Below are 27,529 nucleotides of genomic sequence, written 5' to 3' on the forward strand. Positions count from 1 at the left end.
TGCAATAAAACCTAAATTGGATCAGTCAGGTCAATTTAATGACAAGGTGAGTGTTTCTCTGTAAGGCAGATATTCTTCCTCTCTCCAACACATGTTTTTACTTGCACACCACATTTCTCAGATTTTTTTTTCACTCAGAGGGCTGTCCCTGACGGTGAGTCATCACTGGAACCCAGATTGCTAACACACACTGAAAGTTGTACCTAAAAAGAAGGATCTCTCTTTGCATCCTTGGACATATATAGCTGAATTTAATTTTTGGAAAGTTCCTGAGATGTCACTACACTCGAGGTTTAGAGTAGTTTATTGATGTTCAGTCACATGTTCCACCTCAGGACACGGCAAAAGTGTAAGTTTCCATAACAGTAAGTCTTTGTTTTCATAAGCAAAAACTTCCGTCTGAGCATGTTTCTAAGAATCTGTTGTGTCTTTTCTGTTTCGGCACAATAAGCAGGACTTAGGTGTAACACTCAAAGAAACCAAGAAACAATGACCATTCATTACAGAAAAAGTTGTTACAAATGTTTCTCTCTCAGTTATTCTCAGCTTTTCAATTTCTTCTCCTCTGTCTTTCTGCAGCTTGAAGTAGCTGTAAACCAAACACACAGCTTTGTATTATTTTCCTCAGCAGTTCCCAACATGGCTGCAGCTACACTCATCACAGAGAACTTTAAGTTTGCATCCCTCTTTTTCAAGAGCAAAGATGTGATGATCTTCAATGGTCTGATCGCTCTGGGAACTGTGGCCGGTCAGACTGCATACAACGTCTTTGCTTTCGACTGTCCCTGTTCCTCTGGGAGGAACTACTGCTACGGCCTGGCTGTCATTGGCGTACCAGCTCTGGTATTTTTCCTCATAGGAATCACATTGAACAGAAGCACCTGGGACCTGGTGTCCGAATGTCGCTTGAGAAATTGCCGGAAGCTGTCAGGAGTTGCAGCCTTTGCACTGCTAGGAAGCATCATTGGTCGAGCTGTGGTGGCTCCGCTGACTTGGGCGGTTCTCTCTTTGCTGCAGGGCCAGGCTTACATGTGTGCCCTCAGTGAGTTTGTTGACCCCAGTTCGCTGGAGGGCTTCCCTTCAGGACAGGGGTCAGAGGTCATGGCAACATTCCCCTGTCAAGGAAGTGTCCCAAAGGAACTGGAAGTTTTCAGGGGACAAATTGAGAGGCGAATGAAATACGAATCTCAGGTAGTGGAACACTTTATACTTTGGTTTGACACAACAGTTTCTTTTTATAAAGTTTAAATTGTAAAATCAGCAAACATATTAAAGATGGGGCTCACATTTTTTTAAGTGTGTCTTGTAGCAACAATCAGGTGCCCATATGAACTCTAATAGAGCTTTTACTTGCTATAATTAAAAGGCTCTCAGAGATCCCTCCAAAAGCTGTGTCTTAGGTAAGTGTTAGGGGCGGTGCATATTACAATTTTAAAAATGTTTTGAAGACAACGTAAGGCTTTAACCATCCAAATGAGTCACATTAAGTGGATATTTTCCAAAATCGCAGCTTTACTAGAACAAAAGTCCTCCTTTTGGTTATTGTACTTCCACTGCAACTCAACAGTGAAACACAAAGAGGGTATTTTTTAATCAAAGATTTGATTTATTAAAGTTAGACCACTTAAGCCTCATATTAGCTTTAGTTACACATTTGACTACATTGTTACGCAGAATTTAAATTAGCACCCTCTAAAATAATGGAAAATGCATCACATGAAAAATAGAAACTGAAACCTTGTTGCCATGAAGCCAGTGCATTGTTACGTGCTTCAGCCTTGTCCTTCAGACTGATGCTATATGCATTTTTGGTAATCTCATTACAATATTAGCAGTGTGTTTGATGCCCCCTTACATTTTTTTGATGTGAGCCTCTGCTCCTGGAAACTCCCTGCTTGTCTTTGGTGCAGAGATAAAACTTTGCTATCATAGAATACTGTAGGTAAATAGGTCAACAACACAATGGCAAACCACATTTTGCCTGAATTACAACAGCATGGCTTCTTAGTATCTCCCATTTAAAACATTTGGGGAATCATGAGGCAAGAAATACCACAAAAAGGCCCCAGCATGTTGCTGGCTTAAAATTCAAAACTAACAAAATTATTATCAAAGTATTTGCATATGAATATAATATATCCTGTTTTTATTTGCATTTTACACAAAGTCCCAATTTTTCTGGTTAAGGTGTTTGTAATCGCTGGTAAACAGATTTTTTTGCAGTTGCAGAGCTGTGTGTAATATATATTATGACTAAGATATTAATATGCATCCAGGAAACAATAGTGTAACAGTTTATCCAGTGGCTTTAACTTCAACACAAGCTGTTAACTCAACTACCGTCTCTGCTTTCAGCTGATAGGCTGGCTTCTGGTGGCAGTAATGTCTCTGATGGTGTTCCTGATGATGTGCATGAAGCGCTGCTGCTCTCCACTCGGCTACCAGCAGGAGAACTACTGGTCCCAGTACCGCTCTACTGAAAACTCACTGTTCCAGCGCACGGCAGCGGTCCATGCCTTGCTCCTGGCTGCAGAGAACGTGAAGAGCTTTTTTGGCTTCGTGGCACTGGAAAACGAGGAGAAGGAGCAGCTGGCTCGGTACCAGCATGCCAGTCCTATCGTCAGCACTAATTGGAACAGAGTGACGGGAGTCTATCTGTACAGGGAGAAGGGGGGGCTGCCCCTTTACAGCAGGCTCAACAAATGGGCCACATACAGCAAGGATAATAACATGGAGGCCATGGAGGAGATGGAAATGCTCAGCTGAGAGTTCAGCAAGGTGGACCACTGAGAGCAAGCACAAGGACATCAGTATACTTCATGGTAGAACAGATAAAGTATATCAGACAAGTTAGCAGAGGTTTACAGTACCTTCAGGAAATAATATGGGTATATGGGTATATATATGGGTAATATATGTGCCTTTTATTTCCCACTTCAGGGTTGGAAAAAATGCAGATGAACACTATATTTTCATGTGTACAGGGAAACTGTTTATTTATTGTTTAAATAGTTTTTAGACTTAAAGCTTTTTGGAATATTTGGGCTCAAGATGTAAACAATCTTCTGAATATTACTTTTTAGCCTGTCATATCCCACTCATATCTGCTGTTCTTTAAAGTACTTTCAAGTCAACAGTCTGCTCTGGTCAGAGTGTGGACATGTTGTTCACAGGAGTCTTTCAGATGCAGAGGCCTGTCCTAAAGTAGCTGTATTCTCCTCTCTACAAACCTGTCCTGATACTTTATTACTTGGATTATGTCTGGATGTTCTGTCCTTTGGATGTAGAGGTTTCTGCCTCAGTGTGTTACTTGAATTGAAATGTGTGTGTTGCTTGTTGAAGAAGATATTGGACTGTGGTTTCAATTTTTACCTGGTATTAACCTGATCCATAAGAGCATGTTTATTATAATCCACCAGCTCTTGTTTGCATACTGACTGAATTAAGTTTACTACTTTTAAATTACTTTTACTTAAAATTACTTATTAAATTACTTTTGTGAAATGTTTTGCTTTCTATTGGTTTTATAAAACAATAATTGTGGCATAGTACCAGCTGTATGTGCTGAACCTTTCAAGACTCCATTATGCAGCGAAGATCCATCCTGGATTTTGTTATATATCACAAAGACCTATAAGTAGTTCACTGTGAGTTGCTGGGTCATACAATAATTTTTATTTTCTATTGGTGCCAATGTGATGTGTTAAACACTCTCCACACCAGGTGGTAACTGTAATGAAGGATGTAAGAATTCAGCATGTGTATTAAACTGAAGGTGAGACAATCACAGAAAAACATCTGAAAGAATCAAGGCTAAATTTCAAGATGTAATTCTAAGTAGAATTATACTGGGAAAAAGAGAAATCTAGTGTAAAAACACGAGTGGATGGGCGTCTAAAAAGTGTAGCATTCTGCCATCTTAGGTTGATTAGACTGACTTAGGAAGATGTTATTGACAGTCTGCAGAAAGAATCAAGTCATTAAACATTTAGTGAGTCTCAAATATACTGTAATTGTTATATTCCAGTGTACTGAAATGTTTCTCATTGCAAATAGGAACTAGTAATAAATCTACATGTGATTTGTGTGTGAGATGTGGCTGGAACCATATATGGATTTTGTAACATGGAATGTTGGGGTGTGTGCTACATTTGTCAAATAGGGTATAATTTATAGTTTCGTGGCAAAGGTTGAAAATCAGGAATTAACAATTACTGTCAGGGAAAATCTCATTTAATGGTCAAAGCTTGTGTTGAAATACATACTGTAGCTTAGGAAATCTGACATGAAGATGGAAGTAATACATTAAAATAAGATGGACAAAAAGAGGTACTCTTCACCTAATATTTGTTTGCACAACCTTTAAAGGCAATGCTATTTCTGTAGCAGCCAACAGTTTGGAGCATTATACATTTCTGCAATTTGCTCCAGTTGTTTCAGGTTTGAAGGATCCCTTGTCCAGATTCTATGTTGCCCCTGAGATTGACTGGAGACCTGTTCAGGGTGTACCCTGCCATTCGACCAATTACCGCTGGGATAGAACCCTCATAACCCTGAAGATGATAAACATTAATAGATGGTGATGGATGGATAGAGTAACAGACATATCCAGGAGGCAATAAACAAGACTGAGTGGTTGGTAGTAGACGTGTGGTGTATGGTTCACCTTTAACTGCACAAGCCGTAGAAAATTCTGTAGAGCAATAAAGTTGACACCCAACCCAGCCTAACAAGACCTGGCAGGAGAGATTATGCTAATAATAGGATAAAGGGGTTAATTACTGGGCTAACCTGGTCAAATTACAGGAGTGCTGGGAGCAGCCCACAGAACAAAAGACACTTTTTAGATGTGTGGGGATGAGGTATGCAGAGAACTTGAACATTAAAATTAACAGTTGAGCCTAAAATGTGATAAACTGTGTGCAGAGAAAGACGAAGTACACACAGAAGTACACAAGTAAAAGTAATGGCCTAAAACCTTTATTCTGCTAGAAAGCAGATTATCTATATTTTACTGCAGTACAAAAGTAAAAGTACTACAAAAAGTGTATTTTAAATACTTCAATTTTTTCTGGAAAAATAAACACAATTATATAAGGAAAAATTACATTGTGAAAGCTATGACCGAAGATGGCTAAAGTTGATTCACTTTAATGTTATGAATGGGGCTGAAAAACTATAATGGTTTACATTTATTGTGTGGTTACATTAAAATGGTTAAATATATTGTAAGCACTGAAAAGGTATGGTTTAAGGTGCCCTCTGGAATATTTAACAGATTTGCTGAGACAGAATACATGTGTGTGAATGAGACGTAACAAAGTGGAACAGTGAGGTTACAGGGAGCAGAGGTTAAGAAGGTGCAGGACTTTAAGTACTTGGGGTCAATGGTTCAGAGCAATACAGAGGTGAAGAGCCATGTGAAAGCAGGTTGGAATGGGTGGAGAAAAGTGTCAGGTGTGTTGTGTGATAAAAGAGTATCAGCGAGAATGAAAGGAAAGGCTTTCCAGAGGATGTACTGCTTACAGACAGTGGCACTGAAAAAAAGACAGGAGGCAGAGCTGGAGGTAGCAGATCTTAAGATGTTGAGGTTCTCTTTGGGACCTCTTGTTGCTTCGGAGATAAAGCTAGAGAGGCCAGATTGAGGTGGTTTGCATGTTCAGAGGAGAGATTGTGAATATATCATTAGAAGGATGCTGAGGTTGGAGCTGCCAGGCAGCAGGTCTAGAGGAAGACCAAATAGGAGATTTATGGATGTAGTGAGAGAGGACATGAAGTTAGTTGATGTGAGAGAAGAGGATGCAGAGGACAGGGTTAGATGGAGGCACATGATTCGCTGTGCCGACAGGAAAAGAGGATGGTGATATGAAGTTTCTATTGAGATGTGATTTTAATGCTGATAAATTACCCGTAAAACTGTCTCTATTTTACAAACCAGAAATGGGTTAATAAGCACAACTTGAATTTAACATCTATCTTGCATTTGTTCAACAGACAAGGGAGGATTTTTTAACAATTAAGGCCTTTGCTCACAAATATGATACCATTTGCACCAGAAAGGAAAATATTGTGTAATTAAAGTTATCCCTTCTACTTTATTTCATTTGAAAAAAAAAGGATCAATGTAATTTTATTCCCTGGTCCCATTAGAAGAAAGTAACTCTTACTTGAATACTGTAAAACTGATATTGTTAAAATTAGGACCAAATATTTAGCTAAGGCAGTGCATTATATAATTAATATGCATGTAATGAATTCCTTCATCATAAGTTCAATGTTAAGTGGAATATTTGCACCTTCTGTATTGACTGATGTTTAAACAGCACTCATTTGAAACAATCTACATTTATTGAATTTCTTGTTAACAATTTTATTCAACAATTTTACACAAATGTCAATTTTTAAAGATCTCTTCCTGTTTTTTAAGCATTTAGAAGTGATTTTAATTATATCAACAATAACAATTAACTCCTTTAAATTGTATTTCAGGTAAATACCTCTCTGGAATTTTATTTTACGTTTTTTTTTTTTGTGTAATGTTTTTCTACTTTTTTTATTAATCATTATCCTTTATTTAATTGAAACATAGTCTATATTATTTTTGACGAAATGCGTGTCTCTACTGTTTTGAATTTAAAAAATGGTTCACACTCCGAAGCAGAAGATGGCAGAAGTTATACTACGCTGTTTCGGATCTGCTATTAAAACCAAGAAAAAGAAAGGAAGGCGCGGAAAAAAGTAAAACGAAGAAGAAGAAGACGACGACGACGACGACGACGACTACTGCTGCTGCTGCTGCTGTACAGCCTGAAGTACAGTGGGTGGCAGCATCGATCTTTATCCCTCTGCTTTTTAGCCTGTCATTAAAACAAACAGAAAGAAGAAGAAGAAGAAGAAGAAGAGGAAGAGGAAGAGAAAGAGAAGAAGCCTGAATTTCTGGCGGGCTGGTTCAAAACATAAACAAGATGGAGTTGTTATCTGCTCTGCAGTTTCTCAAGTTACATGAAGTCCCAGAAGGTAAAATTGTTTATTATGAGCATTTTGTGCATATTTTTTTTTGTTATAATGAAAAATGGCGATTAATAAAATGGAATTTTTTTGAGCAGCTCCATCCAATATTAGTGAAGTGTGTTTCCGTAATACAATAAAGTATAAGCTTTGTTGTCATCACTGAGTACATATTACACATACACACGAAATTAGTGCTCTACCCATCACCCTGGGGGGAAAAGTGGGCACCCAAAGGCGGTGCCCAGGGAGCGAGCATTAACGCTAAGTGTCTTAATGACACTAGTGCGTGGACTGGGATTTGACACCGCCACACTAATGCTCTTCGAATAAACCAGCCAACCGATTAACTAAACGTAATTCTAAACAAAATGGCTAAGTGTCCAAGTATCAGTCAGCGTTCGCTGTTCACAGAAATAAAAAGTTGTAGTCACGCCTGAAGGTGCTTGTGCCGCGTTGACACCTAACCGAAACTTGACGTAAAAAAATTCGCCCAGTAACGTTATAGTTATTGGACAAATAGGTCAAACTGCACAGTCAATATCAACAACACATGTACATGTTGACAGTAATTAAGAATGTACAACGAAACCGTAATTCACACCCCGCATTACGCGTAATATACTACGTAAAAATATATGTGAGTATTTAATTTACCGAACATTGCCGGGTAGCTCAAAGGGAAGCAGCAGGATGGGATGCAGCAGTTGCGGGTTCAAATCCCAGCCTACCCACCAGGTGTGTGCCTGACAAGACACATAGCGCTAGTTTCCCGGGTGGCTTTCCTGAAGGGAAGCAGAGGGCAGAATGTATCATTGTTCTGAGAAAAAAGTGTTCTGCATGTTGCTCCGGATCAGCAACAAGGTGTCCCTTTGTTGGATGAGTGGGACCACACCTGTAGGGGTGGGATTCTAACCTGCAGCCTTCTGCATCCCAATGGTCTACTGCTAATCCACTAGGCCCCCTTCATTGTTCCGAGAAAGATAATGCTTTTCACTGAGATTAGAAATAAGGCTTTTCTCTCTTACGCATTATAAAGACGTACCAGCAGTTAAACCCTGTTTGATGTAGTGTTGAATCACCTGGGTTGATGTGAAATCTGTTGTCATTTCAAGCCTGGGTGGATGCAGTTTGGGACTTGGAGTTCACTGAGAGAAAAGCTTTGGACGACACCATAAACATAGAACTGACAGCCAGTGAGGATAACGCCTTCAGAAACCTGTACCAGTGTTTACTGGGCTATGCTGCCAAACAGCAACTGTCTGCAGACAGAGATGAAGTTTCACAGGTAACATTGATCCGTCCTCTACTTCAGAGGAAACATACCTCGAGAATACTTGGATTGTTTACAAGGTTTAAAGACAGTTTAGCATAATTTTGGCAGTTAAATTGAAATGATTCATGATGCATTTCTTGTATACTTCAGAACTTTAAAAGATTTAATAACAATGGAAAAAAGAAGGGGTCTAAAATTCTGAGCTAATCAGAGTGTCTATGTGTACTTTTTTCTTTTTATTTGTTTTGTATTCTGTATTGACTATTTCATTAAAATACTGTATCTGAAAACGATCTACTTGGTATTTTAAAAAACAAAATTCTTTTTAAATGCCTGGTAATATAAGTAAGCACTGAGTGTGTCCCGTCTTGCATTCCAGAGTGTCTGGGCAATTCTGGGGGAGAATGGGGTGCCAGTCAAGTCTCTGGTGGCTGTGCTGTCCTTTTTTGTCTTGGCGGGAAAAGTCAAAGCAGCCACTGCGCAGCAGAGAGTGAGCAGCCTGCACGCAGCCTCACTTTACCTACTGCTGCTGGGGATCCCAGGTGAGGAGAAATATCCCCATTTTAATTTTTTATATTTAATGATTACTCCACATAGTATGCATTATCACAAATCTGATAATATACCTGTGTTGTGAAATGTTTGTATATGTGCCGTATCAATTTTGGTTTTGATGATGTGTACATTTAATGATATGTACATAATTGTTCACATGTAAAGAGCACTCAACCATTTTTGAATATTTACTTTGTAAAATTAGCATTGATTTAATTTCTTCACTATCTGACCCTTTGGTTAGTGGAAATAAAAAACAAATGTTGGGGAATACACACCAGTGAAAATCAGCATTTTAAAAAGGGAAAATATGTATTTTCAATTCATTTCACAATTGTGCTGTAAAATGTAATTAACTTTTAAAGGTGAATTCTGGCAGCGAAAATCTAATAAGGGTAAAATAATAATATACAGGTGAGAAACAAAATCAGCAGCTCTGTAAGTTCTGTAAGAACAGACTGATAATGAAACAGCTTCATAGCTATCAGAGGTCCCACAAAAAGACTTTTGTTCACAAGCTGTTCCCCTATGAACACACAACAGGTAAGAAATAATTGAAATGCTCTCTCATCTGCAATCTTACATAGCATGGGTATCTTATGTCTATGAAATAATTCACTTCTTCTATTGGTGATGTGTAAAGGCCAGGTTGAATGCTGGGTGCTGTGGCACAGTCCACTCGTAGAATGTAAAAATAAAATAAATTCTCCCTGCTTCTTTTGTGTTTGTGTGTGGGCGCAGTAGAATTTTTGATGACTTTTTTTTATATATGTGTTTTTTTTCCAGGGAGCATCGCTAACAAGGTTTTCCATGAGGTTTTGTTTGAGACGTGTTCAGACATGACCTCTCACTGCTGGCCTCAAGTCTCTGGAAAGAAGCGTAAGAAGGACAGTCAAAAGAGTTCTCAGGCAGAGGGCAAACGCTCCAAACCACAGCGCAAAGACACTGCAGAGGTACAGTCCTGTGACAGAACACACTTAAACCCATAGGGCCCTTACAAGATGATTGTCCAACAATGACCTTACATTAAATGGTACTTAGATGGTACTATAGTACTATCTATTAGATAGTACTATAGTACTATCTACTACTATAGTACTATCTAATAGCTTTAATTACTTTGTGATGTGTTCACAAGCATATGCTGGATCTACCAAAAGTAGAGAGATCTACCAAAAGTTGATGAAATATTGGTGCGTTTTTCTCAGATGGAAGTGGATGATGCAGAAGAAGAGGAGGAGGAAGAGGAAGTTCATTTCTCTAGTCAGGACTTGATGAACATTAGAGATGCAGTGGCACTCCTGGTTCAAAGCCTCCTCAGACTCCTGCATATGTTTCCGCTCAAAAATAGACCACAAAGCACCAGCCACCTCACGCAGGTAACCACTGATCCCAACAATGTGGCCCACCTCCTTTCACATCAAGGAAGTAACGTGTTTCTGTTTTTCTCTGCAGATCTTCAGTAAACTGCTTTATTTTGAGCCGGTCACTGGAGAGTTAACCTTTGATGCAGCACGGTGAGTTTTCTGACTTCTCTCTCTCACACTGCACCATGGAGCCAGCACATAAAAGGGATTAGAGTTGTGTTGTTTTTGCACAGAGATGTCACCAAGCTGAGGAGTGTTCCTGAGATGGCTTTCTATGGCCTACAGCTGCTTTGCTCGCCAAAACACGGAGACCAGAAAGAAGTAAGATCCAATAATCTTTGATTTTGGGCCAGTAGTATACAGACATGTATTAGTCTTGAAGCATATATATATATAGAGAGAGAGAGAGAGAGAGAGAGAGAGAGAGAGAGAGAGAGAGAGAGAGAGGAAAAATATATATATATATATATATATATATATATATATATATATATATATATATATATATATATATATATATATATATATATATAAGTGTATTACTACAGATTTACTTTTTCTGTCTGTCTAGTCCCTGCGGAGGATTTTCCACCAACTTCTCTATGTGATCCTGATGATGAATAAAGGCAACAGAGGGAAGCCCACCCTCCTCACCCCCAGTCAAGCCATCCTCACCACCCGTGACCAGGCCATCCATTTTGTCAGGTAAACATGACTTTAAATAAACTTTCCAGCTGGACTGGATGAACATCGTTCTCACATTAAAATCTGAGACATACTCTACCCTGAAAACAAGTCTTCATGCTACAGTTCTATAGCTAAACAAAAAGAAATGCATTGACACTTTTATCCAAAAAGGCAAACACACACTAGGACTATGTCAGTGAAGATTCTCAGTTATCCAGCTGTAATATGTGGTACAGCGTCCTGCCCAATGTTTTTTCAGCATATTAAGCTTTGGAGGAGCTTTGGATCAAATCTCAGATGTCACAATTAGTGGGCCACCCACTATACCTCCTGACCCACAGCCAAATACAACTCAGTCATGCTCTTCAAGAGTTAAAACTGCAATGTATATTTTCCAACACTACTACAAGTTAGTTGACCCCAGTAACTTCAGAAATCACTATGGAAACCACAAGTATGTGAAGTATGCCCCCCTGGCAGCATTTCCATTGTTGTCCAAGCTATTTACTGATAGCTTGGACAACTATGACCACCATACCTATTCCTGTATCTATTTAAAAAATGGATTTAGAAATCTATTGCACTTGTCATCAAAATGTAAAAAATGTTCCACAAAATCTAATTATCCCAACCATTGCTTTATGTCTGTTAAAGCCAATGTTTAACAATAGTAGTTGTCCATTATTGGAGGTGTTTCTAGCCATTTAACTGTATATTACATTGGATATGATTGGTTTGGATGTGATTGCAGTCACCTTGTGGATGAGCTGAAGGAGCTGGCACTGCCTTTCCTGCAGATCCTTCTGCAGCATATCTGCTTCCAGGTAAATCCTTTAATAAACACTGAGCTTTGACCCACTAAATATGAAGCTAAAAAAAGGACACTGTTGTAGCAAATGTGAAAGAATAGCATGGTTTGCTGTCACAGTGATATCTACTGATGCATTAGCATAGCTGTGATTTAAGGTTTAAGCTGTTGGTGTTTTTAGATGGTGGAGAAGAGCGAGTTTCGAAGTCATGGAGCCCAGGCTGTGGGTATGCTGACATCAAAGATGAAAACCATAGATTATGCCCTCTTCATCAAGTGGCTGTTTAAATTCTCCAGACATGCAAAGGTAATTCATCCCACTAGATATGGATAATTCCGGGAGTTGTTAAACTTTAGCTGGGAGATAACACTGTTCTCACATTTATGAAGTCATTTAAATGTCATTAAACAGGATAATTTAAACAAATATTATCAATGTACACAAAAGCAATGTGGCTAGAATATTGTTACTGATTATGTCTCATACATTTCATGAAAGCAGCAGACAACTTGTTATGCTGTTCGGCAGGACTGAAAGAAGGATGTGGGTGTTAATATAATGTTTCAGCTGAAGCATAAAAGAACGCGCAGCAAGAGCTCCCTTACCTTATCAATATAATCTGCAACATCTATAACAAGACTTTGACAAAACATAAAAGATGCTCAACAGATTCAAGCTCGAATAAGTGTAGGTTCTAATCCTAGATCTGGTTTTGTTGGTTGTTTAACCTCACTTAAGAAGTTTAAGGTTTAATTATCTGTTATACCTTTCATTGGCTTAATTCCTAATCATGAAAGAGTGGCTAAAAAATCAAATGTGAATCTTTATTGCTGTCACATCTGCAGTGTCCACTGATATGTATCTACATATAATGTCTAAGAGTAAGTACAAGCACCCCACACTGTATAAATGTTATCTTGTCTACACTGATTAAACCGTAGAATACACTTGCTCCTGACTAGGACTGAGATTAGGTATAAGTCCTGTAGTAGAGGTCAAGTAGAGCTCTTTGAATTAATTATTGCTGAAAACAAAAATCTATCCACACAATCTGTCTATTTGATAAATAATCAATTAAAGGAGTAAAAATAACTGCTAAAGCAAAAGGTCCGTGGAGGAAACAGAATAACAGTTGGTGGGCAAAAACAGCTTCCATAGTACAGCAAATTGATACATATGGTCACAAACTGACTGTCAGCAATCAGTAGTTACAGTCTAATTAACACTCTTTAACACTAGCTTTATCGTCCCTAGACAGTCGAATCCCGATGTGTCCAGTGTGTTTATGCTGTCATCTGTAGATGGTGCACCGGTTGTTTTCTGTGGATGTGGTGATGATTTTATTGGAGCAGCCAGAAAGGAAACTAGAAGAGTGTCAGGACCCAGAGCTTGTCCTCTTCCTGCCACACAAGTTCCTGATCCAGAGCGTTCTGTTTGCCCAGCGGATGGATGAATCACCCACTGTCCAAGGCCATGCCCTCGCCTGTCTCGCCCAGTGTCTCGAGCTGCCTTCACTCAATGCCAGCAGAGCTGTTCACAACCTTTTCTCTGCCAGTAAGAACCCACACACCCAAACATAGAGGATTTAACTGGCAGAGACACCAAGTTTGAAAATGTGTAGATGTGAGGAATGTGGGCTAATATTAGATCACATAACCCTTTGATTATTAGAAAACTTATATGAAAAATTGCTGTGTTTAAATCAGTGTGTTTTTGTAGACACATATCCATTAAAGTAACCTCTCGACTCTTTTGTGTAGCTGGAACCCATACAGCACTGGAGGGTGAAATTACAGAAGGTACACAATTTTATTTTCTTATTTTCTTATTACAGTTTGTTGTTTGACTAACCACAAATGATATAATGAGACCACATTATCACACCTGAGGATATTAGATTCTTAATCCAGTCTCAATCACTCTGATGGGCAATAAAGGCAATTTTAGCCATTTAAAATAAAATCTATATTGTGAAAAAAGTGTTTACATACTTTTTTGTATGGGCACTTTTTCCATGTGTGTATTAGAAAGTGGTGAAATAATTCAGAAAATAAAGTACTTAGTATTAATTCACCCACAATCATTATTGTTCGTAGAGGCCTAAGAGTAAAACACAGGCACCAGTTGGCACAATATTCTTGTAGCTTCACTTTCACCTGTTCTCAGGTTCTTGTGGTGTTTAATTGCTTTGAATATAATGCATAGATTATATAATTCACAAATATATCAGTGGACATGCGATCATGCCGCCACAAAGAATTCATGTTTAATTGGACAATTTGTGCCTCTTTCTGCATTTTTGCAGCATTTTTAAATTTTTCTTTAAATTCTCCATAGCCACCACAATTCTGCTGGTGGATTAATACGTAGAGCATCAGGCTGGGATGCAGAAGTCTCCTAGATCAAATCACAGCCCATGCACCATATGTGTGTATGAATTCATGGCAGAGCCCCTGATTTGGATAGCTTTAATTAGCAAGTGTGGTCATAATGTTTGGCTTATTCTGTATGTGCAACATGTATATGTAATCAAGGAAATCAGAATTAAGTGTGACTCTTTAGTCAACATGACTTTCGAAGAACCAGCAGATCTGGGCTCATTTCAAGCGGTTAACAATATTCATCCAGCATGTTACTCCATGTACCAAGTGCAGAGACCTGGACTATGGCTTGACCTGATGTGATTAACCGTTCTGTCTATTAAAAGAATGATCAACAACTATTTTTACAACTAATATTTTTTTAAGCAAAAGTTAAATTAGTAGTTTGATCCTGGTCTGTGTTTTAATAGCTGTAAATCTGTGTTTCAGAAAGTCTCAGTTCCCAGCAGACTCAGAAAACCTACCACACTCTTCCTTTCAGGACTGTGGAGATTAGCAGCACTGACAGCTCTGGATGTGATGGTGAGACAAACACACTCCAGTATCATCCTCTTCTTTATTCTTTACTTTTTTTAAAGCATGCACTGGGTTTTTTTTGCTTAGTTTTTGTTTAGATGTAATACACTTAATTGTAATTCACTGAGATCAAATGTGAGTTATTACATATTTTTTTATGCAGCAAAAGAGAACCTGGCACTTCTCCTGCGCCGTGTGAAAGACTCAAAGACCAATGTGAGAAAAGCAGCATTGCAGGTACCTGGAACTGAGCTTTACCTGACTCCTTCATGTTTCAATGCCGTTATCATGATGATGATTGCAAAAACATCAAGTGTATGTGTCTCATGCTTTTGTGTCTTTCTGTGCACTATGTTTGTATCAACTGTTGTCTGATCACAGGCTCTGGTGGGTCTCCTTAAACACAATGTGATCCCCATGACCTGGGAGAACCTCTCTACACTGTCAGAGCGATGCAGAGACCCAGCTGTGTCTGTGAAGAAAAAGGCCCTGCAGTGTGTAGGAGAACTGCTTGTTGTGAGTTTCAATCAGCTCCAAAAAACAGAAGAATTGCTGCATAAATTTCCATAAAAACGTACTTGTCCATAAAATTTGCATAATTGTGTTATTCATTTTACAGAGGTCTTTGTTATTAAATGTGATGTGTTGTCTCTTCCATCTACTAGGCAAAACCAGAGAGCAGTGTGGTGCAGAAGGCGTGGCTGCACGGTGTGGTGCCGGCTGTTGTGGACTCTGAGAGCTCGGTTCAGGACAAGGCCCTGGAGGCTCTTGACCAGGTGTTGCTCAGCCAGATCAAACCATACTCTGCCAGCACCCACGTGGATGCCCGTCAGAGGCTGACCTGGGACTTGCTGGGCCTGCTCTGTCATGAGTGCCAGAACCTAAGGTCAGAAAAACAACACTGAGTCCTCTTTGTGTGTCATACCAAATAGAAATAAATCATATAAAATAATCTTAGCAGCATCTACTAATCTTCAGATATTAATCTTATCTTATCTTTGTATCTTTGTTTGCTGTATGGTCACCTTACCACTGTTTCTAATATTGGTTTTGTTTTGGATCTCAAGCCGATACTTCAACAGGGCCTTTACCATCTGGTCCAAACAGAAGAAGTTCACACCCATGTTCATCACCAATCTGATCTCACATACTGATGCTGATCATGGAGCTGGAGCCTGGTTGCTACTCTCAAAGGTTGCCGCTTCCTCACCCAGGTTGCCCTACGACAAGATCCTGGATGCCTGGGACTGCATGGTCTGGTGAGATGGACACACAGTATTTATTAAATAAAACATGACTTACAATGCTAAATATACCTAATTTTATGCAGGAATCGAGAGTCACATGGACATGTTTATTTTTACTCTTAGTTCAAAGGACATAAATGTGATAACCTGCTGTCACATCCTGTGTGTGATGGGAGACATCGCCCCACATTTGAATGACGATACCAAAAAGAGGATAATTGGTTAGTGACTGTGATTTGAAATGACGGAATGATTAACAATAGGAGGCTAGGGCTGTTGTAATTGATCAACCTTCTCTCACCAGATGATCTGATGTCTTGGTTGAAGACTTTTACTTTGTCTCTGGAGGTGATCAGCGCTGCTGTGGAGACTCTTTATCAGCTTGGCTGCAGTGACGACATCAAACAGACTCAGGTTCGAGATCATCCTTCATTTCAACTTATGTCCTTTATTATGGTTTATTTAGAACACTACTCCTCCATGATGTGCGTTTCTGATTTTACTTTCATCATATTCGATTATTTTCCTTTTCATAGGCTTTTCTGAACCAGCATTGTGGCGAGTTGGTGTCAATCTCTGAGGCTTATTTAGCTTCCATTATCCTAAGTGAAAAGGGATCCCAGAACTTAAATGAGGAGCTAATGGTGAGAACTGATCTTTCATTAGTTTTTTCCTCTTGACCTAGATTTGTTTTTTGTGTTGAATCTAGCTACACAAGTAGCCAATGCTGTTGTGAGCATTTATACTTGCACTGGTGTGTCTGTGTCCAAGAAGTCCGTTTTTTTGATAATAAAATTTAAAACATTGTTTTCAAATAATAAAATTAATGATTAAAAAATAATAGATACGAAATATTTTAAGTGCTATTAAGCATTATTGTAATTTAGTAGTGAAGTTGAGGCTGAGTGTGAGTGTCAACTCATTTTACCTTCATGGAGGAAAAAGTTGAAGCTTCTGATATAATTCAAGTTCATTCGAAAGTGCAGAGTTTTCAGATCAGTGCTCTTTTCACAATGAAACAAATACCAATGTAAAGATACTATATTGTTGAATCTAAATACCACCCTACAGGGGGTTTGTCTCATTAGTAATTCTGTCCTGATTAAAAAAAATAATAGGATCGAAAGCTGTGGAAACACATTGGATTTGTTACACAAACAGCACAAGTATAAGGAACAGCTCATGGCTGATGTTGGGCCAAATATAACAAACTCCTTTAGTTGAGAATAGTTTATTATATTTATATAAAGAATAATTGCTTGGTTTATACAAAAATGTTTGGTGAAAAACATTTTTCTGTTTCTCTTATGCAGGTGAAACACCTCCATACTCTGGGTGTGGCATCACTCCATTGTCCTGCCATGGTTGGCAAAAGGACTGTGCTGCTGGTGGAATCTGTCCTCACAACAAATTCTGACAAACTGGGAGGTAGGAAATAAGGACACCTAAACAAACATACACTCTGCTCATCTGCAAACCTAGTTTCGAAGTGAAAGAGAGTTAATCTGGCTAAACTTGTTATTCCTCAGTCATAACTAGACATGTAAAAAAAAAAAAAAAAAAAAAGAAAACTTTAATAATGTACCTGTTAGACTTATCACATTAATTAAACAGGAATCTGATAATGTAATTGCTCTGTGTAACAGAGGAAAGGTTTTAGTGTATTATATGCTGTTGACAGATGCTGCATGCCAGGAGGAACTTCCAGCATCACTCCCTCTCTCTCAGTTCAGACCCAACTCCCTGCCTACCAGAGTCAGAGCTCATGGGGTGATCACTTTAGGTGAACTTTGTTTTTGTCTTTTTCCCTAATGTCTAAGAAACATTGTTGATAATGAGGGAGTAATAGCCCTAACTTTCCTACATTGGTGTTGTCTCATACATATCATCCTTCCTCTCTGTCTGTGCTTTTCTGGCCCAGCTAAACTGTGTCTGCAGCATGAGGAACTAGTCCAGAAGTACCTGCCAGTGTTTGCCAGGGAGCTTGAGGTCGGCACAGAGCTCGCTGTGCGAAACAATGTTGTAGTGATTATGTGTGATCTGTGCGTACGATACACCAACATGGTTGATCACTACATTCCCAACATCTCTGCGTGTCTGCGAGACAATGAAGCTATCATCAGGGAACAGACTCTCATCATGCTGACCAACCTCCTCCAGGTGGGAGATGTTCTACAAGAGGTGTCCTGATTTGATCCAGAGAATCGGTATCTTTGACAACCAGGGCATTTTTCTAAAGTATCGTTGGCAAAAATAAAGTCAATCCAAATTAGAAAAACTATCACTTCTATTTTTAGTCTACAAGTTGACAAATTACAAAAAGTTTCTAATCACCCCTGCATTTATTCATCATACTACCCAGATGTTCTGACGATCTTTAAGCAAGATGAGTCTGTTGTTACATTTGTTCTTAATTTGTTGTTCTAGGAGGAATTTGTCAAATGGAAAGGCTCACTCTTCTTTCGCTTCATGGTGGTGCTGGTTGACCCAGTCCCTGCTATTGCCAGGTACATCACATGTGTAAATGGTAAATGGTCTGCACTTACAACCAACAACCCTGGTGGTTGAACCACTGCTCTACATTCTGCGCCACAGACACTCTAATAGAGGAGGACTAAGTAAATCCTTTGAGATTTGTTATGTTAAGCATTTGTTTCCTGTAGACACAAATTCTTTGTATTACAACAGTAAGGTCAAAGAGAAATAATATTACATTATTATACACACAGGTTTTCTCCATAGCATATCACTTGCTATAGTACAAGAATAAATTACATAGCTTGGATCCAATGAAGAAATCTCCTCAAATAGTAGAGCTAAGCCCTTCTTGTTTACTGTCCCAGTCTATGTGAATACTGTCTGCTCCACCGGTTGCTGAAGAAGAACCCAGAAATGTTCAGCCAGCACTTCATCGAGTGCATCTTCCACTTCAACTCCTACAGCCAACACAAGTCTTATAACAAATTTACTCAAAGTGAGAGGTAGGAAACTTTCACCAGTTCATATTTGCTTTTATTTTGCTTTTTGCTCAATCATCACAGTTACTCTTTGTTAAATTGTGGACCTCATTTTTTTTAAATCTACCCAGTGAAAAGGTTCGGTTTTCCCTGAAAGGAGCTCAGCAACGTGAGAAGCGTTTTCGAATCTACCGCTTCCTATTGGAAAACTTTACAGATGCCCAGCGCTTTAACATTACCAATAAGATCAACCAAACTGTCTTAGGTAAGCATTTGGGTGAAGTAAAACCAATGCTAATAAACACTTGTGCATATTCTAGAACCAGATCTCTGTCTGATCTAAATGTTTTTTGATCCAACTTGTATCATGACATGAACTCTGACTCTTTCTTTGTGGTCCCATTATCAAGCTCCACTTTGGCCCTAATACAGTTATTTACCTAAAAAATAAATAAATAAATTGGAATCTCCTACTCCCCCTACCCCAGCATGCTTTGCAGATGAGGAGCTGCCTTTGGACGCAGATGGTGCTGAAATCTTGTCAGAGACCTTTAGCATCTTAAGTCTAAAGGAGATGAAGCTGCGGGCCATATGTGCCCCAGCAGGAGTTGCTGCAGGGGAGGAACCAGAGGAGGAGAACATGGCCACCATGGCTAAGGCTGTCCTACAGGCTGCACAAAAGAAGGTAGTATCCCAGGTAAAGTTGGCCAAATTATCTGAAACAATGACTTACCTATTTTCAACTTGCTTCCCATATTTCCATTCTGGTGAGGACATGTAGCGGCAGTAAATGAATTTTGCATTCCCTGCTTCCAGCCAAAAAAACTTTCCCCATTCAGATGATGTCACAGTAGATATCAAGGCCATGGGCCTGGACAACCTTCTCCTTCAGAAAACTTCCATATGTGACATGCTTAAGGTTTTCTACTTCTACAAATGAAGTGGCTCAGAACTGCTGCTGTCACCTGCCTGTCAGGGAGGTGTCATCTGAATGTTATGCAGATCTCAGATTATCTCAGATTTTTGTCAGCAGCCCCCATTTCAAAATAACCACCACTATTTAAGGCCCAATAAGTAAGTTGCAGCAGCTCCTCTCAGCATCCTGCTTGTATCTACAGGTCCAGAAAAAGGCCTTCATAGAGAACACAGTTCCTCTCATCATCAGCCTCAAGAATCTTCTGGAGCAGAAACGCTCTCCAGTCCTCAGAGACCTCATGGCCTACCTGCAGGTGAGACCACAGTGTGGACCCTCTTTGCATAATTACTCACCTAATTAAGATGGAATCTATAAAAACACATTAGCAAGAAAAAGTTTTGCATGTTAAACTTTCAGAGATAACTGCCTGACATTCTAATTCAGTGACATTCAGTTTTTCCAGAAATACATGTGCTGATATTAAATTGATCATGTATATGTCCCTTAATTCACTTAACTAATGTCCACTAAACCAATAATATGACTTGATATTTGGCTCGTCTTCCATAGTTAGTAATTTTTAGTGTAAATTAGAACTAAAAATGGCCAAACAAAATAGCTTTTCTTAGAATTTTGTCAGTCTATACATTTTTGACTAAGAAAGGTTATTCTCTATGAGATATAGCCAATATATTAAAGATTTATTTAAAGGCTGTACACTATATAGTCTCCAAAATTACACCAGAGCTGGATTTAGGACAAAAGATGCAGTGGAAGGCCCAAGTGCACATCTTTCCTAGAAGACAAGTACTTAAGAGTGTCCTTCCTGAAAAACAGATGTCTTACTGCTCTTGAATTGGCTGAATTGTTGAATAAAACCAAAGGGAAATAGCACTGTGCACAGACACTGCATAGGAGACTCAGGTCAGCTGGCCTCATGGACACATTTGCAAATAAAAAAACCCTACTTGGAGTGGGCCAAGATGCAACGGTGGACTTAGAACAAAGTCTTGTGTACTGATGAGTCTCAGGTGTTTGGATCCAAGCAAAGATACCTGCCTAACACCTTCAGTGAAGCATAGAGGTGGAAACATGATGATCTGGGCATGTTTTGCTAATGGAAGAGTGGGTGATCTGCATCGTGCATGGATACCGCTCCATAGTGAAGAGACATGATATTCCCTCTTGGCAAAGACTGTATGGGCATTACTTAATTTTTCAGCAACACAATGACCCCCAAGCATTCTTCCTGGTTGTATAAGAATTATATGGAGAAGAAAGTAGCTGCTGGAATACTCTCAGTGATGGCTTAGCCAGCTCAATCACCAGATTGGAACCTCATCAAGCTGACATGACAGAAGCTAGACAGAAGGGTTTAGGAATATTGGGGAACCAGCACAGCAGACCTTTGGGAAGTTCTACAAAATGTCTGGGAGGGAAATCATACAAAAAACTCATCAGTCGAACACCACAAATTTGTCACGGTTATAAAGGTTTTAAGTTTTTTTTTTTTTTTTTTAAATGAAACTATATACATTTATAAATGTAAACATACAAATTTGATCTGATCATTGTTCTGTGCCCAATATGCATAAAAATTAATTGTTCATTTTTTGTCCTCCATTGCTGTTTTTCAGGTGACGATGCAGGACTACCGAAATGAGGTGAAGGAGTTTTTCTCTGGAGACGAGCAGCTGGCAGCTGAGGTAGAGTTTGCTTTGAAAGAGGCTGAAAAGCAGCGAGAGCTGGAGGAACAGTTGGACAACTGTAGCCTGACAGGAGATGCCAAGATTACCCCTGCACAGGTCAGCACAGAGTCAGGATCCAACAAATACACTCGTGGCTGGATGTGTTACACTTTGTGTTTTTTCTCTGAAATAAGTATAGCTGTGGGAGGGCTCCGCATTGACACTTGCATAGTGCAAGTAAACATGCAGTTGTCAGATTGGGAAAGTGAAAAATAAATGTGATGATCTGTAGTGTTTCCCAATATTTTTGTTACTATTTAAATTGGGTCAAATGTATTTCATATTAGAGCTGCCCACAGCATGTGTCATTGGTCATTTTAATTTTTATTTGATGCTCTCTTACCCCTCTTTACAAGCTTGACAATAACGTAATGAAAATAATATAATATAAACCTTTATATGTTCCACAGCGGGGAAATTTCCATGTTACAGCAGCAGCAAGTGTGCAAATTGTGCGGCAATAAATTCTGTACAGAATGGAAAAACAAAAAGTATAATATTAAAAAAAATCTATATATATAAAAGTACAAAACAGTTTATAATCATGCATTAATAATTTGTAGGGCAGTGTCTCTAAGTTTACCACATTAAGTAAACGTGTCGTGGTGATTCTGCTTTATCCTCAGGGTTCAATACAGGATTCTCCTGTCAAGTCCAGGCCCCTCCTCCCATTTATCTTTGCTACACCCCAGCCACAACGTCCTAACTCCCAGCCTGCCAGACTGTCACACACAGACAGGTAGGCTTCCAACATACCACTATGGACATGCAATGTTTTTCTTTTGATTGATTGCAATATGTTGAATGTTCATGTGTCCAGTAATCACCAAATATTTAAGATTATTATCTATTTATTTTCATGTTTGTTCTATCAGGCGTGGGTGCAGATCCAGGCAGGAGGAACATGTCCAGTCCAAGTCCATTGCTCTAGAAGGAACAGGTAAGAGTCAACTGAACTTGATCTGAGTGAAGCACTGCATTTCCAAACTACAGATGACCTACACTCTGAACAGTCCCTAAATGCCTCACCTGCGCACGCCAGAGCTTCTGACAAACAGTAGTAGATGTTGTGAATTGTTACTTTCAATGAAAACCTTGGCATAAAGGCAGATCCTAGATCAGTTTCTGATGAGAAGAGATGAACTCTCCATCCCTATTACCATCCCCAGTTGATGGTCAAGCTGATTATTTAAGGTGGGGATCAGAATTGGTCAAAAACCAATGACACAGAATTTTGTTCACTTAATGCGGATTGACAGGTCATTCCCACAATGTAGAACTTACTTTTTCCATTTGAGATCAAGGCACTTTATTGTCGGCACATAGGTCTCTCATTGTTACTCTTTACAATATTCTGATAAATTGCATAAATGATGTTTTACGTTAGCGTGGATTAAAGCACTCCCCAAAGATTCTTGGATGCTGGTAATTATAGTTCAAATCTCAGCAGCACATGCTCCTGTCAGCCTTTTTGTTCATTTAATACAACAGCCAAAAAAAAGCACGGTCAAACATATTTTATAGTTTAAAACTGGGTAGAAACTGTGCAGCCTTTTTCAATTGTGTACAATATGTTAACACTGATTTCACATTTTCATTGGCCTTCCTAGTCGACCAGAACCTCCGACCTTTCTTATCACATGGTGCAGGTCAGTCAGCCAGCCAAATTGAAGAGCTCAAACTAAACATCTGCACAGAGCCTCTTTTCATTTGTGCAGTAGCTATAAAATGTTCCTTAGTTTTGAGAAAAATTGAGAAATTTGGCTTTACATTTTGTAATTCTACAATGAAAGGAGAATAAGAAAGAAAACAGACAACTACTTTAGGCACTGACAGCACATGATCCTGTTGTTTTGTCTGTTTCCAGTGATTACCAAAGGAGCTGTAAATTACAGGGCCATCAGCACACCGAAAGGTACGAAAGGCCGCCGCTGCCGCCTCTATAACACATCACACACCTGTAGTTTAAAGAATTAGTTTTTTTTTTTTTTTTTTTTTTTTAAATTTAGGCTGGTTCACATGTCAGTCAAATTATTATCTCATTATTAAGGTGCCTTTTTAGTCATTTATGTGTTGTTACCATATTGAGAATAATTGTTAAACCCCTTCCTGCCCCCACAAACCAAACCCCCTGTCCGCTTGTGATCCAGGTGTCAGCCTCAATCTAACTTTTGGTGAGGGAGTTAGTGCGATCTTCAGTGAACGAGGAGCAAGTAAGTTACTCTCCCTTTTCACTCATCACGTGGTTTTGTGGAGGAAGCCACACGGCTGTTAAACATCTGTCAAACTGGGATGTACACAGGTTTTGATTGTTTGTACTTTGTCCTTGTAGGTCTTGTCGGTGAGAGCAGTGTTCTTCACGTGCGCTCAAATGAGCAGCCGTAAGTATTTACTGCGTCTGGGTCAGCACATTTCACATTTGTATTATTTAATGTTCACCTGGCACAGATACTAGAACACTACAGGTGGGCTCATCCCCTGTAGTCCCAAACAAATGTATTATTTGTTATCTACTAACCAGTTTGAAAAGGTTTGTTATAGCTAGTCACCAGCTCTTGTGTGAAATGACCAAGCTTTCTTGAGATTTGGCAGCCTGTGTCTGCTCCTTCTTTCTTCCCTAAACCCATAATTTATCTGTCTCGTATGTTTCAGAGCTCCTGGCCTGAGGCAGTGGAACGTGCAATCTCCTCTCCGCCAAAATAGAAAATCTAAAGTTTAGACCTAATGTCTTTTTCTTGTGTGTGTGTGTGTGTGTGTGTCTTTGTTATGCCTTTTCAACAACCATGTTTATTTCTTACAGCGTAGTTTTCACATAAAAGATATTTTCTCATCTTTATTATATTATATCAGTGTCTTATCTTTTTAGCAAATAAATGCGCCTGCAGAATGTTTTTCTGAATATATACGCGTCCTTTCTTATTGCTTTAAGGTAGTGATGGTGCTACGTACCTGCTGATTACCTGAATCAGGTGTGTTCAATCAATCAGAAGCTGGAAGATTGATAGGGTAGATGAATAAAATCAACAAACTAAATGTTAATTCACAAAATACACAGTATTAGGGGCTGTTGAGTTGACCACCATGTAAGCAAGAGACTGAGCTTTGAACCTGATGCGGGCAGCTACAGGAAGCCAGTGCAGACATCTGAAGACTGTTAAAATATGTGATTTTTGGCTGATTATAAATGAGGTGTGCTGGCTCATTTTGGTTCATCTGGAGGGGTTTGATGCTGATGTGTTTTGTTGAAGCGCTAGAATTTCGGTATTGGAGAGGTAGAGTTGAAGATGTCTTTCTGTCATCCAAGCAGAGGCAGTGGATTTATCTGGTGAAAAGGACACAAACCAGTAGAGAGTTTATGAGAGTTAGAAACGTGCCCCTGTCAGGATACCTTGAAGTTTCGTCCAGATAACTAAGACTTAGCTGATCGAGATGCCCAATTCAGAGAGTAGGTACAGGAGGATCTGATGGTTCACTCTGTCAAAGGTTGCAGTTAGATTGAGTAGGGGTAGGACAGAAGATGGACCTGGAGCTTTTGCAGCCCACAGGGATTCCACCACTGTCAGGAGTGTCTGTGGAATTTCTGTGGAGTGACCACTCTTGAGTCCAGACTGTTTGACATCAAGGATGTTGGTCTGGGAAAGAAAGTCTGAGAATTGTTCAAAGGGTCTTGGCCAGAAATGGACAGGTCTGTAATTCTCCACAGTGGAGGTGTCAAGAGAAGGCTTCTTAAGCAGCTTCAACTCAGACTGGTGGGCTCATGTTCTCCTTCAGTATTTTGTAGTAGAAAGTGGAATTCATGCTTCTCTTACAATGACAGGTCTCCCTGGTCCTGATTTAGTAAAGCATCCTCACGCCTTCATGCTACCAATACCCTGCTTGACTGTAGGTATGGTGTTGTTTGTGGAGTTCTGTGTGAGTCCTAAAAGCTTTGAGAATCATCTAGGTGGCAGAATTTCCTCCTCACCACTCTGCCATGATGCAATTTCCATTCCATCTCTTTCATGTAGTAGAGCAATGAAAACTGACCATTACTGAGGTAAAATTCTGCAGTTTATTGAACGCTTCACTTGGATTGTTTCTGACTTCCTTAAGGAGTCGTTGACGTGGTCTCAGTCTCCTAGAGCCTTAAAAATAGTTTTGTAACCCTTCTCAAACTGATAGATTAATAGGGGGATTAACATTTCTGCAGCACTGGATATGGTATGAAGCAAAAGAGTGGCAAAAAAGGTTTTATGATAAAAGCTTAAAACAAGAAGATTAAATGCCATAATATATATACATCCTGCATGTGCATGTAGATATATGCCTATACATGCATTCAATGGTATATATACATACATACTGTACATGGACACCTCAATCTCAGGGCCAACACAGAGACATACACAGGCAGACAATAATTCACACTCACATTCACACCTACAGCCAAATTAGAGTCACCAACTAACCTAACAGAGCCTTTGGACGGTCAAAGGAAACTGTAAGCCTGCACAAGCATGGAGAGGCCTTGCACACAGAAAAGTCATGGCAAGCAGATGGATGTGAACTGAGGCAGTGCTGCTCTGATCCTAAATACACACACACACACACACAAAAACACATATTGTCTTTACTATATTCCCTGTGAAGAACTAATATTCTAAAATAAGGGGCCGCTGACATGGGAAATGTAGTTCAGCAAGCTGTGAAACATTAAGTCTGTTGGAAATATAATGTTGGAATAACAGGCAGAATAACACTCCATTAAAAAGATGTCAAAAGATTATATCTCTGTACTTGGACCTTTAGATCTGAGTTAAAAAAAAAAAAAAGTCCTTTCAGCTTATCCTGTGAGTTCAGGGTTGCCACAGCAAATCATTGTCCACATGATAATTTGGCACAGTATTTACAATGGATGCCCTTCCTGTATTGTACTGTATTGTCTAGCATTAGATTGTACAGGTTTACTTCATATAGTGGCTGATCGCAATATATATATATATATATATAATTATTTGTTGATCTACTTGAGGTGCTAATTGCACCATTCAGTGGTGTGATCATGGTGGCTCCCACAATCAATATCTTCAATCATTGAGGATATAGTTCAGTATCAGGATCAGCTCTCAGTGTCCCTCTGAATTCCCTATATTTTAGCTTTAAAATGCCTCCAGATAAAATTACTTTAAGGAACCTTCAGATCAGTTCCGATTAGGTCGTCTCGTTGGACTTACTATGGAGTTTGTAATCATGGTCAACCTGCTTTTCCAGAACCCCCCAGATGACATCATCTGAACTTCTAATGATGAAGAAAATTTTCAGATAGAATTTTAGAAATATTTTAATATAAGGAAGTCAGAGGGAAGTTTAAAAGCATTAATGTATATTTGCACCCAAAACTAAAGCCATAGAGAGCAAGTTTTGGTGAAGAATTTTGGTGAAGTTGCCCTTTAATGCACATGTGGCTTCAACGTGCCTTTGGAAAAGCCTGTACCAGCTGCCACTGGGCAGGAGATGGGGAACATCCTGGACAGGTCTCCTGTCTATCTCGGGCACACACCAAGTTCCACAGCGACTAACAGGGAATAAACAGCCCCCCGAACTGATTATTGCACTTTAACTTCCAAGTTTATCTTTTTTAAGCATTTTGTTTAATAGTTTATTGCTAATTGTATTTAGTTTTGGGACTTTTAAAACAAGATTCTTTAAGTTTTATTTGATCTTTTAAACAGAATTTAGTTTTGAGTTTTTTTATTTCATTTTAGTTTTAGTTTCACTTTACTAACCTCGTTGAGCAGCCCTTATTTTCTTTATGGTGTAAAAATAATACTAGCATGTAATACTCAATTGTACCACACGATGGTAGCAGCATTGCTTAAAAAAAAAACTGTCTGCAAAGCGTGAAGATCTCCCGATGACATAATGCTTCTGTTGATGATAAGGGGGCTTCTGTTTGAAATTAAGGAAGATGGAGAAGACGCAGAAAGGGATTTTTTCTCCTTAAACTTTTGAGGCTTACAATATTGGCCCACTTGTCATGTTTATGTAGAAAAAAGATAATTGGATTTAATTCTTTATGTTAC

The 27,529-nt window shown here is 39.1% G+C and overlaps 2 protein-coding genes across 6 annotated transcripts; both read left to right on the forward strand.

Moving 5' to 3' along the window:
- Window positions 1–142: 142 nt before the first annotated feature.
- LOC137140187 (calcium homeostasis modulator protein 2-like) lies at window positions 143–4,092 on the forward strand. 5 transcript variants are annotated; one of them, XM_067528406.1, is made up of 3 exons: window positions 143–365; window positions 629–1,191; window positions 2,356–4,092. In XM_067528406.1, the coding sequence occupies exons 2-3, from the start codon at window positions 640–642 to the stop codon at window positions 2,764–2,766; spliced, it is 963 nt and encodes a 320-aa protein (XP_067384507.1). In that variant the 5' UTR covers window positions 143–365; window positions 629–639; the 3' UTR covers window positions 2,767–4,092. The 5 variants fall into 5 exon arrangements, with proteins under 5 accessions (XP_067384507.1, XP_067384471.1, XP_067384479.1 ...); XM_067528370.1 differs by having other exon boundaries at window positions 143–349; XM_067528378.1 differs by having other exon boundaries at window positions 143–349; window positions 632–1,191.
- A 2,769-nt stretch (window positions 4,093–6,861) lies between these two features.
- Window positions 6,862–24,366, forward strand: ncapd3 (non-SMC condensin II complex, subunit D3). Its single transcript, XM_067528414.1, has 35 exons — window positions 6,862–7,017; window positions 8,124–8,296; window positions 8,664–8,826; window positions 9,626–9,792; window positions 10,048–10,218; window positions 10,295–10,356; window positions 10,440–10,527; window positions 10,778–10,911; window positions 11,645–11,717; window positions 11,883–12,008; window positions 13,004–13,256; window positions 13,463–13,501; window positions 14,513–14,605; window positions 14,763–14,836; window positions 14,981–15,115; window positions 15,265–15,485; window positions 15,667–15,858; window positions 15,970–16,067; window positions 16,151–16,260; window positions 16,383–16,490; window positions 17,160–17,274; window positions 17,528–17,629; window positions 17,768–18,006; window positions 18,274–18,353; window positions 18,690–18,827; window positions 18,935–19,068; window positions 19,292–19,500; window positions 19,922–20,032; window positions 21,357–21,524; window positions 22,094–22,206; window positions 22,343–22,407; window positions 23,335–23,382; window positions 23,618–23,680; window positions 23,800–23,848; window positions 24,120–24,366. Exons 1-35 carry the CDS (start codon window positions 6,966–6,968, stop codon window positions 24,184–24,186), a joined length of 4,233 nt encoding a protein of 1,410 aa, XP_067384515.1. The 5' UTR covers window positions 6,862–6,965; the 3' UTR covers window positions 24,187–24,366.
- The last annotated feature ends 3,163 nt before the right edge of the window (window positions 24,367–27,529 follow it).

The sequence above is a fragment of the Channa argus genome, chromosome 1 (assembly GCF_033026475.1).
Source record: "Channa argus isolate prfri chromosome 1, Channa argus male v1.0, whole genome shotgun sequence".
Lineage (NCBI taxonomy): Eukaryota > Metazoa > Chordata > Actinopteri > Anabantiformes > Channidae > Channa > Channa argus.